The sequence below is a fragment of the Coffea eugenioides genome, chromosome 8 (assembly GCF_003713205.1).
Source record: "Coffea eugenioides isolate CCC68of chromosome 8, Ceug_1.0, whole genome shotgun sequence".
Taxonomy (NCBI): domain Eukaryota; kingdom Viridiplantae; phylum Streptophyta; class Magnoliopsida; order Gentianales; family Rubiaceae; genus Coffea; species Coffea eugenioides.
Genome location: NC_040042.1, coordinates 11,013,801 through 11,028,003, shown reverse-complemented (window position 1 = coordinate 11,028,003; position 14,203 = coordinate 11,013,801). Strand labels below are relative to the sequence as shown.

The 14,203-nt window shown below is 33.3% G+C and overlaps 2 protein-coding genes and 1 pseudogene across 2 annotated transcripts; 2 read left to right on the top strand and 1 right to left on the bottom strand.

The window, feature by feature from the left end:
* Positions 1 to 346: 346 nt before the first annotated feature.
* On the bottom strand, positions 347 to 3,761 carry LOC113779613 (thioredoxin-like protein YLS8). The gene is made up of 3 exons (XM_027325259.1): positions 3,656 to 3,761; positions 3,016 to 3,147; positions 347 to 876 (listed from the first exon to the last, which is right to left on the bottom strand). Exons 2-3 carry the CDS (start codon positions 3,133 to 3,135, stop codon positions 568 to 570), a joined length of 429 nt encoding a protein of 142 aa, XP_027181060.1. The 5' UTR covers positions 3,136 to 3,147; positions 3,656 to 3,761; the 3' UTR covers positions 347 to 567.
* A 2,255-nt stretch (positions 3,762 to 6,016) lies between these two features.
* On the top strand, positions 6,017 to 6,099 carry LOC113781845 (annotated as a pseudogene).
* A 2,524-nt stretch (positions 6,100 to 8,623) lies between these two features.
* Positions 8,624 to 12,718, top strand: LOC113781679. The gene is made up of 6 exons (XM_027327651.1): positions 8,624 to 8,731; positions 10,944 to 11,088; positions 11,412 to 11,581; positions 11,687 to 11,966; positions 12,135 to 12,292; positions 12,425 to 12,718. Exons 1-6 carry the CDS (start codon positions 8,647 to 8,649, stop codon positions 12,586 to 12,588), a joined length of 1,002 nt encoding a protein of 333 aa, XP_027183452.1. The 5' UTR covers positions 8,624 to 8,646; the 3' UTR covers positions 12,589 to 12,718.
* Positions 12,719 to 14,203: the final 1,485 nt, after the last annotated feature.

Genomic DNA, 14,203 nt, shown 5'->3' with positions numbered 1-14,203 from the left:
TGAACTAGACAGAGTTGGTTCCTCTAACCCTCTTCAACATTTAATTGAAATTTATGACCCCTGAAATCCAACTCCTGTGCTGTACTAAACCATACTCATTAAAGCAACTAAATGCGCTTGCTACAGAAACTATTGAACAATTGATTCTTTCAACATCCTTTCTCTTACACTCAACTATCTTTCTTGAACCATATCTTTGATCTCATGGGTGAACCATATCTTTGATCTCATGGGTTATTCTAGTGGGCAAATCGTTGCTTGCCTAATTCATTCCCAGGACAGATTTGTAAGGTGGCTCTTGCTAGATGATATGTTGCAGAAAGTTGGTTGGTCCGTACAACATTGCTAAAAGATACATGCTAAGAACACACCTGATTATTGAATCCAAGGACTAAAATACAGTCTCAGAAAGAAATCTTCAGCCACCTGATATTAGTTTTACAGTCTACAATCAGGTGTAACTGTGTGCAATCAGAAAAATATGAAGTCGGCAACAAGATATTAGTTATACATGCGTAATATTAGGTGTGCTATCAGTATTTGTCCAAATGCATGACAAACAAGTAATCAATATCGATACTTGGTAGAGTAATCTTTGGGTGCAATGACTAGACCACGACCTTTTCTTGCACCACGATACACAGTTTCGACAATGTCAATGAATTCCTGTTTGTCCTTCATTGCCCAGTTGATCTTGTTGTTGTTTCCAGTACCAAGATCAATCATGATGTGCTTGTTCCTAAAGAAGAACATAATTGTGGATGGATCATACAACTCATACATTGTATTAAAATCAGGCACCTCAGTTATATCAACCAAGTATAACACAGCAAAGTTCTTTATTGTCTCAGCAACTGATGCTAACACTTCATCCATCTGCAAACATGTAGGCAAATGGATAATCAGAAGAATAAAGGACTAAAAAAGGGGCCAACTCTAATAAGATCTCACATCATTGCAGAAAACCCAAAGCAACAAACAAGATAATGAATAGAGCAACTGAAAAGTCCACAAACCACAAAAATGGACTACCCAAAGCATTTCCTAAGACTGAATAAATGCAGGAAGCCTAAGCAGCTAAGACACATCTTACACCATTAGGACACAACCTCCACCTGTGATTTCAAAAAAAAAAAAAACTAGATTATTTGAATGTTTTTGCTGTAAGTCTTGGAGATCCCATTAATGACAGAAGGTCTGGGACAGGGGAACATAGTGAGGCACACAAAAGTCAGCTGAATTGCTTGCCCAGTACTTAAAGTTAAATTTGCCTTCCTACTGTTTTAGACAATTTGAAAGCAGTTCCAGAAAAAAAAAGGAAAAAGGATAATTGAAAAGATAGAGAAAGCAGCTCCAAATTCCTGATTGCCCACCAGCTGATTGTAAGCGCCGCTCAAAAACCAAGCAAGCAAGTCAGACTGATCTCTGACTTTTGCAAACTGCCAGGGACAGAGATCTTTAAAGAGGACAGGGGGCAAGGAGTAGAGACTGTAGATATGAATGACCCAAAGGAGAAGAGTATTAAAATAAATACAAGAAGAAACTAGTAATGATTACATTAAAAAAAATTAAGCATAATATACCATACTACTGTTGAGTCTGTTGACTGATTTGTTAGGAAGAAGATACTACATGCTACGAGTCAAATAGACTAGAGCTCATAAGTTATCTTAAATATACTAAAAAAGGAATAATTAAAAAATTGTATTTAGCACCATAATAATGGCACAGCAAGAATTTGATTTAAATAAGAAACTCGAAGAACAATGAAAATCACGACTCAATTATTTATCAATTGAGAATAACATTTTAAAAGTATATTTAATAGTTTAATCAATGCTCAATTATAATTGGTGTAATAGTTTTTCTGCATCTGAATCAACTTATGATGGGTATATTTGACATCATCATTCTATTAATTTTCCTGTGACAATAGTGATTATTATACTATTTTCTGTTAGACAAAAAGCAAATAGTTTTGAAACACTTCATAATCTTTAAAACTTGTGCATAATCCTATACACAATTGATATCAGAGATGGGAAGTGACATCCTCAACCACGACTTTGAACCACAGCATGTATTATTGCACTAACCAGGCGGTGCAGTGTCAGCAAATCTCACTCTAAGCATCAAGTACTAGCAAACTAGATTAGGACTCTTCAGAAATAATCTAACCTGAACTACTCATCAATGGGCAACTAAAATTTGATGGGATTCAACACGAAATATGTATGCACTGCTGTGGCATCATATATATGAAAACTCAAAATATGTATGCACTGCTATGGCATCATATCTATGAAAACTAACCAAAACATGAAAAAACCAGGGGCAGGAAAAAAATACAGAGTTGACACCATAGCACTGCTATAGTCTACCACCGCAGTCAACTCATCATGACTCTCAACATGACACGTAAAATACAGCATACCACACATACAAAGACCAAAGACCATCCTCCCTGCTGCCATGATCAATAGCTCATAACTCTGTTAGCCCGAAAAAGAAAACATCTAAAGTGACTGTTCATTTAAGCTAACTAGTAGTAAACTAAGACTAATAATTTGAGGGAACCAGTGCAACTTCTATTGAGACTAACATAGCCAGTTTCAGCCAACCTCAGCTTTGACTTCTAATGACATTTGGAAAATACCATAAGAGGGCATTAGTCTAATTGGCCTCATTTTTCACCAGAATCCTTTTTGGCAACCATTTACAACTATTCTGTTCCTTCTCTTTGAACTATTTAAAACTTTTAATCAACCAACAATTGCAGTGCAAAAGAAAACATTAAAATCCAAAGCAGAACGGTAAAAGAAATGGGAACAATTCCCTCATCCCAAAGTTTAATCAACTAGAACTAGGACTTTTCACAAGTTAGTAATTCTTTTTCTGCTTAAAGACAAGTCATAGGCCCCTTAATATTCAAAAAACTTTCAGATAAACCACTGTAAACTGGAAAATGCACAGAAAGACAGAATTAATTGAAGGAAATTCAGGAGGATGCCTTACCTGCATACAGGTCTCATCCCAATCATGTCCGAACCTGATGAGAACAAGTCGTTCCTCTTCAGCAAGGATAGCCTGGTCAACAGCCCAGCCGGAATGAAGGTGAGGCAGAAGGTATGACATCTCTTTTCTTCTCTGTGACAAGAAAGGGAATGTAGGAAAAAATGCTTAAACCGCAAACAATCCTCTGTGAAGCTACCATATTCTTAACAAAACATCCAAACACTATTGAGGTACGGAGGACAAGAAATCATTGGAATTCATGTAAGAAGAAACAACACAAGATGATAATCTCCTCAATGAAACAGCAATCTGCATAAATCAAATCTCTAAAACAGGTATAATCAATCCTGTAATCTAGACCAAAAAAAATAAAACATTTTTAAAGATTTCCAGCAACATTAATAGACTGTCTAACAGGTAGAAAAGACTTCCGAAATTAAAGTACAACAAATTTGAGGGAATCTTTAAATTTTGGTCTCTACTTTATTTCCGAAATCAAGACCCAATTGTTAGTTCGATTGTTACATTGCACCAACAAATTCGAAGCCCTGATTATAGATATAAACCCTAAAAGTAGCATCAATCTTAAACTTTTACAAGAGAAGTTACAGAAGCCAATTCAAAACCATGAAACACAAACCTGCTGCGGCGGTGGCGGCGGCGGCCTTAAACCTGGAGCTTCAGCTGGCGGGGCGTTGGAATTGGGATCTGGTGGCTGTCACGCGTGGAGAGTAAGCGAGTGATGTATTTTTTTGGTATTTGTAGATTTCCAACAATGCCCAATTGACACTTCGCGGTTTTTCTTTCTTGTTTTTCTTTTGGAAGTTTTAACTTTTAATAGCCCGTGTAAATTGAAGTTTAGGAAATTCTATCGTTCCTTTTAGGTGCGCTATTGATAATATTAAATTTACCATTAGATATAGAATAAAAAGTTATTAACTTTCAAATTATTTCAAGAATTTAAATTATTAAATACTATGATAGGATATAAATGAGTTAGAATCGTGAGTATCATACTCAAAAGGGACGGTAGCATTTTCCTAAAGTTTATAGGGGTTTTTATATTAAAAAAAATACACCATAGCTATTAATACTAGTGTTTAAGGTATACTCTAACGTGTGTACAATTAACAAAAAATATATTTATTACAATTATCTCTTTAAAAAGTTTATTTTTTATGGATTTTATGGGTCAAATTCTATTATAGTGTAGATAATCATACACGAAACAAAAATGATCAGGGTAGAGAAGAATCTGTGGAAGTTAGAAGTTAGCCTGAGGAAGCTGTAGTTAGTTGATTATTGAATAGATAATTGCCTTCTGATTCAAATATTTATCTGCAATTGAGATAAATTTGCCCTTATAATTAAGGGTATATTATGAATTTTAATGAATGACACCATATGTTTAAATGTTCTCTAATGACTTTCATCATTTTTATGATTCTGAGAATTTTGCACGAGTTTGTTTCGCAGTTTAAACTTCAAATAACTGCCTCCAGATGCATTAAGAAAATGGGAAAAGTAATCCTGAGAAAAGTATTAGTTAATCAAGCTGGTACTCAACCATTCGTAGCCAGAAGCTTCAAAAATCTGTGACTCATAACTCTTTGCTTTTATTTTGTCAAGATTTCAAGAAGAAAAGAGAACCTTCAATGTGCAATCAGCTGGTGGTGTCTTTTTACACCACTGCTTGCACATCTGAAAGATTGAATAACTCAGCCTTATTAATTTTTCTGGGATAAAATATTACACAAAAAAATTGAAAAAGGATTCATTAGAATTACTTCTAACTTTCACTATTCTTTCTTTCTTCATATTCATGCAATTTCTTCTAATAGGGTGACACAAACACACACACACACATATAATTTATTCCAAGTTGAAATGTATCTGCACCTACCAATTGAATGGGACCGACGGATCCTTTCATTGGTTGGACATATTAATATATAAAATGCGGTCCACGGTCTTAATTAAATGGTAAGAACAAAGTGGGGAATACGAAATATCAATTTGACAAAAAAAAATGTTTTTTATACATGAAATGCTTTGCATTTAATAGAAGGAGTTGCCTCTTTTAAAAGTGACTTATTGGATTTATGGGTATTTTCACATGGTTGATTTTTTTTTTTTGATATTTGATATCTTTAGTGAATAGAGGTAGTCTGAGGCTTTGAGCTGGATTGTAGATATTTCTGCAGATAAATGACTAATCTATGTTTTCTAACTTGAATTCTATAAATTTCGTGGCCATTATGGCATTAACGTCACAGTTAGTCTAATACTGATTAAAAGGAATTTCAAGTATTAATCTCTACAAAAAGTAAAATACTTCCTCCGCCCATATTGATAATTTTGTTTTCCTTTTTTTTTTCGTCCCAAATTGTAATTTACTTTCCAATTGAAGAAGATAGTTAATTTATAACTTCTTTAAAATATCCTTATTTAGTCCTTTATAATTACTCCCTCCGTCCCACTTTGATAGTCCTGTATTCCTTTTTCATCTGTCCCAAATTTTAGTCCACTTTCCAATTGAAGAATGTAGTTGTATTTTAATTTTCCTAAAATACCCTTATTCAATGTAAATAGTTGTTACTATAAACCTGCCCGATTTAATGAAAGTTGATTCTTTTTTTACCATCAATTCAAATTCCCATAAAGTTATACCATATTTAATGTGAGGGTATTTTAGGAAAATAGCAATCTAAATTTATTTTTCTAACAAAATTAATTATTTTTTCTTAAACTGTGTGGAAAAAAAAACATGACTATCAAAGTGGGACGGAGTGAGTACAAAGTATGCGCGTACATTAAAGAGCTGAATTAAAATTCCTTTATAACGGGTTTGAAAAGTTTTATATTACCATTTGCATGATATCTTATTGAATTAAAGTTGTCGGCATAGAGGAAATCCGAGGTGAGCTTGCAGTAATGACTTGTCCGTTAAACTGAAATAGAAGAGAAAATGCACATCAATGTGTCGGAAAAGAAAAGGAAGCATAGTACGATATAGAGAAGATTAGCATGCCCCTGCGTAAGGATGACACGAACAAATCGAGAAAGAAAGGGAAGCATAAATTAGAAACAGTCAAAGAAAACATGACATTTCGAAATAGAAATTGGGACGCAATGTCACAGCAATTGCAGTTGACTTATAGAAATATTCCTTGAAAATCACACGAAGACCCATAAAGGTTCCTTTATTAACAGCCAAAGTCTATATAAATTTAAGTCTTAATATATCATTTGGGTTTTCCCTTGTTATGAGTTATGCCCCCCACCCCGACCCAAACCCCAAGAAAAAAAAAATTATGTATAAGTTCTAATGGTTTGGAGAACTAACAATATGTAAATATCCTTTCCGTTGCTTTTTATTGCTGTTCAGAATATTACATCATTTAATGGGTAGTTAAAGACAAATATTATGCAAATCTTGATTCTATACTTCATTGTCTTTAAGTACAATTCATTAATTGAAATTTTAAAATGGATAAAAAAACTATTAATTAACAGAAATAATATTCTCAATATCAATAAGAAGTTCTTTTTTTTTTGTTTTCTTTGATTTCGGAATTATAACAAGCATTCAATGTGAATGACGTTAACATAAATTGAAACTTAATTTACATTGGTCTTTGTGTGTTTTCACAAATGTTTTCAAAAGTCAACGATAATTGCTGCAACTTTGCTTCCCAAGTGTCTTGCTTTCTTTGACTTTTGTTAATATGTTTTTACATTGCTATTCTTGTTTAGTTTGTAATATTCATAAATAAAATCATATTCTATGGTAACATTTAGTTCAATACAATCTTATGCAATTTCTAATCTTATACTTCTACCTCGGTATAATACGGATTTTCCAGCGTTGAACAAATTGTAAAGTTAATGCCTTAATGGCCAAAAAAGCTGCAATATTCAAGTTTAAAAACATAGATTATTCATTAATATCAGTGTCATAAGGGTATTATCAAAGCCTCAAACTACCTCTGTTTCAATAAGATAGGTTGATGGAAAATGATTTTTTTCTCAGTTTTTTTTTTTTTTGGAACAATAAAGTATTCTCGTTCTACATGATTTTATACCAGTGCCATTGTTATTACTGCTTCGAATCGAATTCATGAATTTGTGGCTCAGTCCTAAGAAAATAAGTTTAACTACTAAAATAGAAGGAAATGGGTCACTGAAACTCCAACTTTCCATACCCAAATAAATGAAAGTGGCTTTAACCAAACAAAAGATTAAGCTTTCTTTGAATTTTTTGGATGAAACAGGATTGGAGGTTAAAGGTTGTAGTAGTGATAGCGGCTTTACTGTTGTGGCGATCATGATGATCAAAAATCAAATATTTTGTAGTTGGGAACAGGAAAAGGAAAAAAAAAAGTTTGTCATCGGGTCTCGAGGATTTAGTTGAAGTAATGATCTTTAATATAAAGAAGGGCAAAGTTGTGTCATGAAGTGAAATTTGCTCTAGCAGTATCATCTGCCTTATTTACTTGTTCTTATTGTGGTCAAGGAGGCCCTAGTTTAATTTACTAGCTAAGGTTAAAATTTCAGAATTTAGAAATCACGGGTTCCATTTCCACTTTCCATTCTCGATTTCCGTACTTCATAAATCCGCATGGATCTTTAGTTCCAAATCCTGTCTTACTTCCTATCTCATTCCTTCTTATCATGCCAAGTGTCTTTTAATAAACCAATCCTAAAATTACTCGGACCACATTGAGTTAACCGACTAGCCAATCGAGTAACCAAGTAGAGAAACAAAATCTGTGTAACTAGAACCTATTAACATAAAAACCCTCTTCCCCTACTCTTAAAAGATAAAAAGAAAAGAGTCTGCCAGTCTCAATGCTCATCACTCTAAAACTTTAGATAGTAGAGATTGCCCAAGGCATATTATTATATAGTTGGGCATCGATATTTTAATTTAAAACTTTATAGAAAGTCACATACATCTTGTAGAGAGGGAATATAAAATATATCTAACCACCATTGTCCAAATACTTATTTAAATCCAATTTCGTGTAGGTTCCTTCAATCAAAATTCGCATAGAGCCTCCTTGGCCCCAGAGATGCCAGTTTGTTTTTATATTATCTATAAATGCCTTCTAACCTATGTTTAACCATCAATGTCAAACCGTAGAGTAGGTGGATACTCACAATCATATACATAAATTAGACTAGGGACCTTAGTTGGTGAACAAGAAAATGGGGCTTTTTCCATCACAAAATCCACCATAAATACATAACCAACAATATTGCAAAGTTATATCATATATGGTTCGTGTATACCATTCTTTGAAGATATCAAACATCAAAATAAAAAAAAAATAAAAAAAGAAATCAATCATGTGAAAATAACCAGTAAATACTGTGATTCTCGCCTATAAAAGAGACAAGTCCCACCAACCAAAGGATCCGTATCATTCGATTGGTAGGTGCAGGTACATTTCAACTTGGAATAAATTAGTCATATACATATATATGAGTTGAATTTGGGATCTTACTTAGAAATTGTCGGCATGGACTTCAACACGCCATCCCTGAGTGCATTTTAAGAAGAGGAGAGGTCTATCCATTCACAGAGAAAAGAAGAAGGGTTTATCTGATTATACATCTTCACCAAGAATGGAAAAGTTTCAAAAGCAACTGAGCATTACAATGGGGGAGGAGAAGTCGTGCAATAGTATAGGATCAGCGGTTCACGAGTCTGGTACGTGGTTGGTTTTTGTGCTTTTCTTTGCAAAGTTTTTGCATAATTTTTTGTCTGTTTCATAAACTATGTTCAATATTCTCTTTGCTCTTTCAAATGTTTAGTTCAACTTTATGAAGTTACTGAAGTTGCAGCACATTTTCTGATGCTAAAAACCCTTTTATGGAGTATAAGGCACCCTAGCTGAAAAAGGTTAAATTGTTGGTTGAAATAAGTAGACTCCTATCTTTTGATCTCTATTCTTTCTTAAAAATGATCATTCATGTCAGTTTTAGAAGATGCTAATTAAAAGTAAAAATACAAAAGCCTCATCAAGTTGCATGCTCGTATGAGTTCAAACTAGATTGGATAACTTGACTGAATCTTAATAATCACCCTTCCTTGATCTGAGCTCGCCAAATTTTGAATCCAATTTGAGTTCTTGGCACAAATTGAGCTTGAACTATTCTTTAAGGTCTCAGATTATTAAAAGTGTCATCTTACAGGTGAAATGAATATATGAAGTTGCATTGTTGGGCTTCTTATCTTGTCTAGAGCATAGTTGTCAAAATCGCGATCCGGATCGTAGGATCGTACGATCCTACGATCCGGATAACCAAAATCGATCCGGATCGTATGCAGCGTCGCAAATCATATTAATCTTTGTAGGATCGCATAGAATCGTAGCAGGATCGGTAGGATCGTATAGGATCGTAGGATCGTAAGATCGTACGATTCTACAATTTTTTTGTAAATTTGTGAAATACGAAGCTCCATTTTGCAAGTAAATGAAAATATTTGTGGTATATTTGTAATTTATCAAAGAATTGCAACCTTTAATTGCAATTAAGAGCTTTTGGTAGGATCTTACGATTCTACGATCCGATCCTACGATCCGATCCTGTGAAACTAAAATCGATTCTATGTAGGATCCCGATTTTACAAACCTTGGTCTAGAGTCGATAGTGCACAACCAGGCAGGTTCTCCATTTGATCAACAAATTAGGGGGAAATTTACATGAAACCACCAACACAGAAAATAACAAAAACAATCAAACAAGGGGTAAAAAAAAAGAAAGACTTTGACTTTGAATTGGTTGCCTAGGCCACCAGGCTCATAGAGATGGGATTTGAAACTCCCTCCCCTTTTCCTGTCTCTCTCTAGTATAACCCTTGTACCAAAAGAATAGAATAACAAAAGAAAAATAAAAAAAGACTTTGACTTGATATCCATATTTTCGCCAAAAAAAAAAGCAATATTCTGCTATATGTAACAGGATAGCTGTATGATTTTCTGATAATAAATTATGATCGAGTATATGCCCAAACTTAATATGGAAATAATCTACTATATTCATGCCACAAGAGGAATTGTATTCCTAGTCCACTCTTTAAAACGAGTCTCATATTTGGCTTCCTGTGATTTCTCGTATGATCTAAGAGACTAATCGAAGAAGGAAATACAGAGTCATGTTGATAGCCTACTACTTCAACGTTATAAGAACTTATTCTATGTATGCATGTGCTTCCCCTGGTTTTTGTCTTCGATTTGTGGGCAACCTCGTGGTTCGATCAGTACTAAATGCAGGAACAAAGACCTTTTATGTTCATTAGCCTGTTTCAAGTGGTATTTTTATAGAACTTGAAGAGTAGATATGCATCTTATTAAAAGAGTAAATTTTATATATACTAATACTAATAGTATATATATTATTACCATTGGATTCATGACGTATGTGTAGAAGTTGAATTTTAAATTCAAATTTTACATAATTTTCATTTATCCAACACTGACAGCGTATACATTGTCAATATAAAAAAGATTAAACCTTATTAAAATATTTAGTATAGTGTTTTTAATGTGTTTTTGGCGATAATTTTAAACATGACAGTGAAATTCTTCCTCCACTCCTTTGCCACCCTCCGCTGCAATCTCTCCCTCCCTCCCTGCCCTCCTTCCCCTCACCCGCCACCTCTTTCCCCTTCACTGCATCTGATCTTCTTCCCCACTCCTTAACCTGCCACCCTCTCCCTCTCCATCCCCTTATTTTACTTCTCCATCTTCCCCTTCTTCTCTCCAAGCCCACGCGTGTCCCCTAATTTTTACCAAGATTGCTTGAATTTAAGATGAAAATAAAGTGAAGTAAGAAGTAATTCCAGTAAAGCTTCTTGAATCTGCACCATTTTTTCCTTTCCACAAAAATTAACAAGGTTAAGTTGTACAATTTTTTAGATGTTGTGCAAGCAGTGGTCAGAAAGACACCTCCAGCTGACTACACATTGAAGATTGACTCATTCGCTTTTCTTCTTGAAATGCTCGAGAAAACAAAAGCAAAGAGTTATAGTTCAAGGATTTTTGAAGCTTCTGGTTATGACTGGTAGAGTCGATTAACTAATCCTTTTCTCAAAGTTATATTCCCATTTCATTTATACATCACACAATTATTTGAACTGCAATCATACAACATACTAATTTTTAATTTCTTAAATTTTCTCAAAATTACTATTCTCATTTCATTTATACATCACATAATTATTTGAACTGCAATCATACGACATACTAAAAAAAAAAATCATACGACATACTAATTTTTAATTTCTTAATTTATTTTCCGAATTTCATGAAGGCAATCATCTCTATGTATATGTATATGGACTATTCATTTCATGTATGCTAAAAATTAAATCCATTCTATTCAAGGAAATTACATCTTTACCCACGCGGTGATGAAAAGAGAAATGGAGAGGGATACATATCTTTTTACGTTAGTATCCAACGCAATGCTACCCTTCCTCTTGGCTGGCAGATCAATGCAAACATCAAGTTCTTTGTGTATGATCAGATTCGAGACGAGTACTTAGTATTCCAAGGTATTTTTCTTAAATTTTCTAAATTATAATGTTCTTTTACTTCCATTATTAACTTTTTTTTTTTTGGGTTGTGTAACATTTTGTCAACAATGTTTTTACGTGTAGATGTTAGCGGAGAAGCAATACGATTCCATGAAATGAAGAAAGAATGGGGCACTGCCCAATTGCTGGATCTCAAAATTTTTCATGATGCCACAAACGGTTTCCTTCTTCATGACAAATGTGCATTTGGGGTGGAGATTTTGGCCAAAAGATACTCCGGCAGAGGAGAGTGCTTGTCTCTGCCTGTGAACATATTCAGTACTTACACTTGGAAAGTGGTCAAATGCTCAAAGACTGGAAATGTTATATATTCTGATGTTTTTGTTATGGGAAATTTAAAATGGTATGTGAATGCTCAATTTATTTCTTTTTATTATGCTGGTTAATAATCTGTTCATTTGTCACATATTCACAATTTCAAAATCAGCTTCTTTTTTTTTTCAATTCTGATGGTTTCAATAATTCCTTCTTTTGTTTTTTGTGCTTCCTTTTTCTTTTCATCAAATTTCAGGAAGATAATGCTTTATCCGAATGGAGGCCAGAATCAAGAAGGGAAAAACATTTCCCTCTTTCTAGCGTCAGCTATTGAAGACACTAATTTCAGAATATTCGCAGAATACAAATTGTGCATAAAGAACCAGAAAAATGACAAAGATTTGGAGCGTACAAGTAAACTTATTTATGGTTTTTATTAAATTGATATATGAATTTTATTGAGTCTAGATATTAAATTTACTATAAACTTGTGTTTCATTTGGACATTTATTTTTATTTTTATTTATTTAATTTTTGTTTTTGCAGCTAATCATTTGTTCACTCATACAAAAAAGGATTGGGGTTGGTCTGCGTTTCACCCCCTGATTGACATTAAAGATCCTTTCAAGGGCTACCTATTGAAAGATACTCTAATTGTCCAAGTTGAAATCACCCGTATCTCAACTGCGAAAGATTTCTCCTCAAAATGAAAGGGCTGATCAAACCACGTCTCCTGCATAGTTGTATGTTTTTTCTTAATGGTTTGTCATTATGCACTCAATCACAAGTCAATGCTGATATGTTCTTCTCAACATGGAATGTGTACATTGTCTTCCATGATTATCCAACTTTGTTGTTTTATTCCATGTTAGTATTTTCCAGAGATGTTTTCTTGTTTCTGTTTTTTTCTTTTTTTACTTGTTTCTGTTTCGATTATCAAATCTTTGTAATTTCCATATTTCAATTTTTCCAAAGAATGGGTGCCGAGAACAATGTAAAGAGATAAGTATTTGTTCCCCTTTGATTTTGGAGCCATAATAACTACTCTTGTTGAAAGATGTTAACTAGACAAATTAATTTATGGGTTATTATCACTTTTTCCCCTTAACGTTTGGTGCTACTATTAAATTTCTTCATTAGCGTTACTTTTTGGTTACTTTTCCCCACTACTAAACTAACTTAGTAAGTTAAAAAAAACTTTAGAAGAAAGTTCCATCCTCTTTTTATAATAAAAAATTTAAAGTGACCCTTCTCTTTTTTAGTAGGGATAATTGCAGAAACCTCCCCTGAGGTTTCTGACACTTGCACTGACCTCCCCTCTAGATTTAGAAATGGCATTCAACACCCCTGAATAGGAACAATTCGTTGCAGAAACCTCCCCTGAGGCTTGATGTCCCATTAAAAAATTATTTGTAGAAGTGAGATAAGAAATTTCTTCCAATTTTGCCCTGATCTTGCTTGACAATTAGTATTAACAAGGGAGGGGCATAGGCATTAAGGATCAAACAAGTTCAGGGGGTATAAATGCAACATATTTTTCATTTCAATATCTAGCTTGGTTTGATGAGTGTTTCGGAATTAAATGCAACTAAATTTCAAAATTACCCCTAATATAACAATTCTTATAAAACAAAAGAATTACACATACGACAAATTAACATCTCCATAATTGTAACTACAATAGTTATTAACTTTTTTGATAAAATATAAGAAAATCATAAACCATAACAAAAATTAATACTAGAAAATAAATATAGTGGCCGTATTAATAAGGAGTAAATTCCCAAAAAGAGAGAGTTTTTAAACTAACTTTCTAAAGAGTGGCATTTTTGAGTCTCTTCCCAAAGGGTGAAAAACGCATCGAAGGAAATGATTTCTTCCAAATAAAAATGCAACTTTCAAATACGTTATTTTAATTTTCATAAATTTGTTTAAATATAAAAAATTGGTTAAATAACGCATAACATACCAGCTCTTTATGGGAAACTGACAGGTTTTGTAATATGTTTTATATCAGCTCTTTATGGAAAACATACCTTTATGGAAAACATACCAGCTCTTTATAGAAAAAATTGGTTAAATAGCGTCCAAAGTAAAACTAGTATGTTTTGTATTTAACATAAATTAAATATGTGAAAGTTAAAAAAAAAAAAATTGCCCATAACATACCAGCTCTTTATGGGAAATTGGCAGGTTTTATATTTAATGCGCTATTTAACCAATTTCATTGGCCTGTGGAGCTAATTAACCAATTAGCGCATTAACTAATTAGATAAACAGAAATTAGTTAATTAATTAATTAATTAATTAGATAATTACTTAGTT

Excerpts from the sequence above, each read along its gene's own strand:
- LOC113779613 (XM_027325259.1), bottom strand. The coding sequence starts at position 3,135 with ATGTCATACCTTCTGCCTCACCTTCATTCCGGCTGGGCTGTTGACCAG. Across the intron at positions 877-3,015 it reads GGGATGAGACCTGTATGCAG|ATGGATGAAGTGTTAGCATC; the intron begins GTAAGGCATCCT and ends ACATGTTTGCAG.
- LOC113781679 (XM_027327651.1), top strand. The coding sequence starts at position 8,647 with ATGGAAAAGTTTCAAAAGCAACTGAGCATTACAATGGGGGAGGAGAAG. Across the intron at positions 11,089-11,411 it reads GAAGCTTCTGGTTATGACTG|GAAATTACATCTTTACCCAC; the intron begins GTAGAGTCGATT and ends ATTCTATTCAAG. Across the intron at positions 11,967-12,134 it reads GTTATGGGAAATTTAAAATG|GAAGATAATGCTTTATCCGA; the intron begins GTATGTGAATGC and ends ATCAAATTTCAG.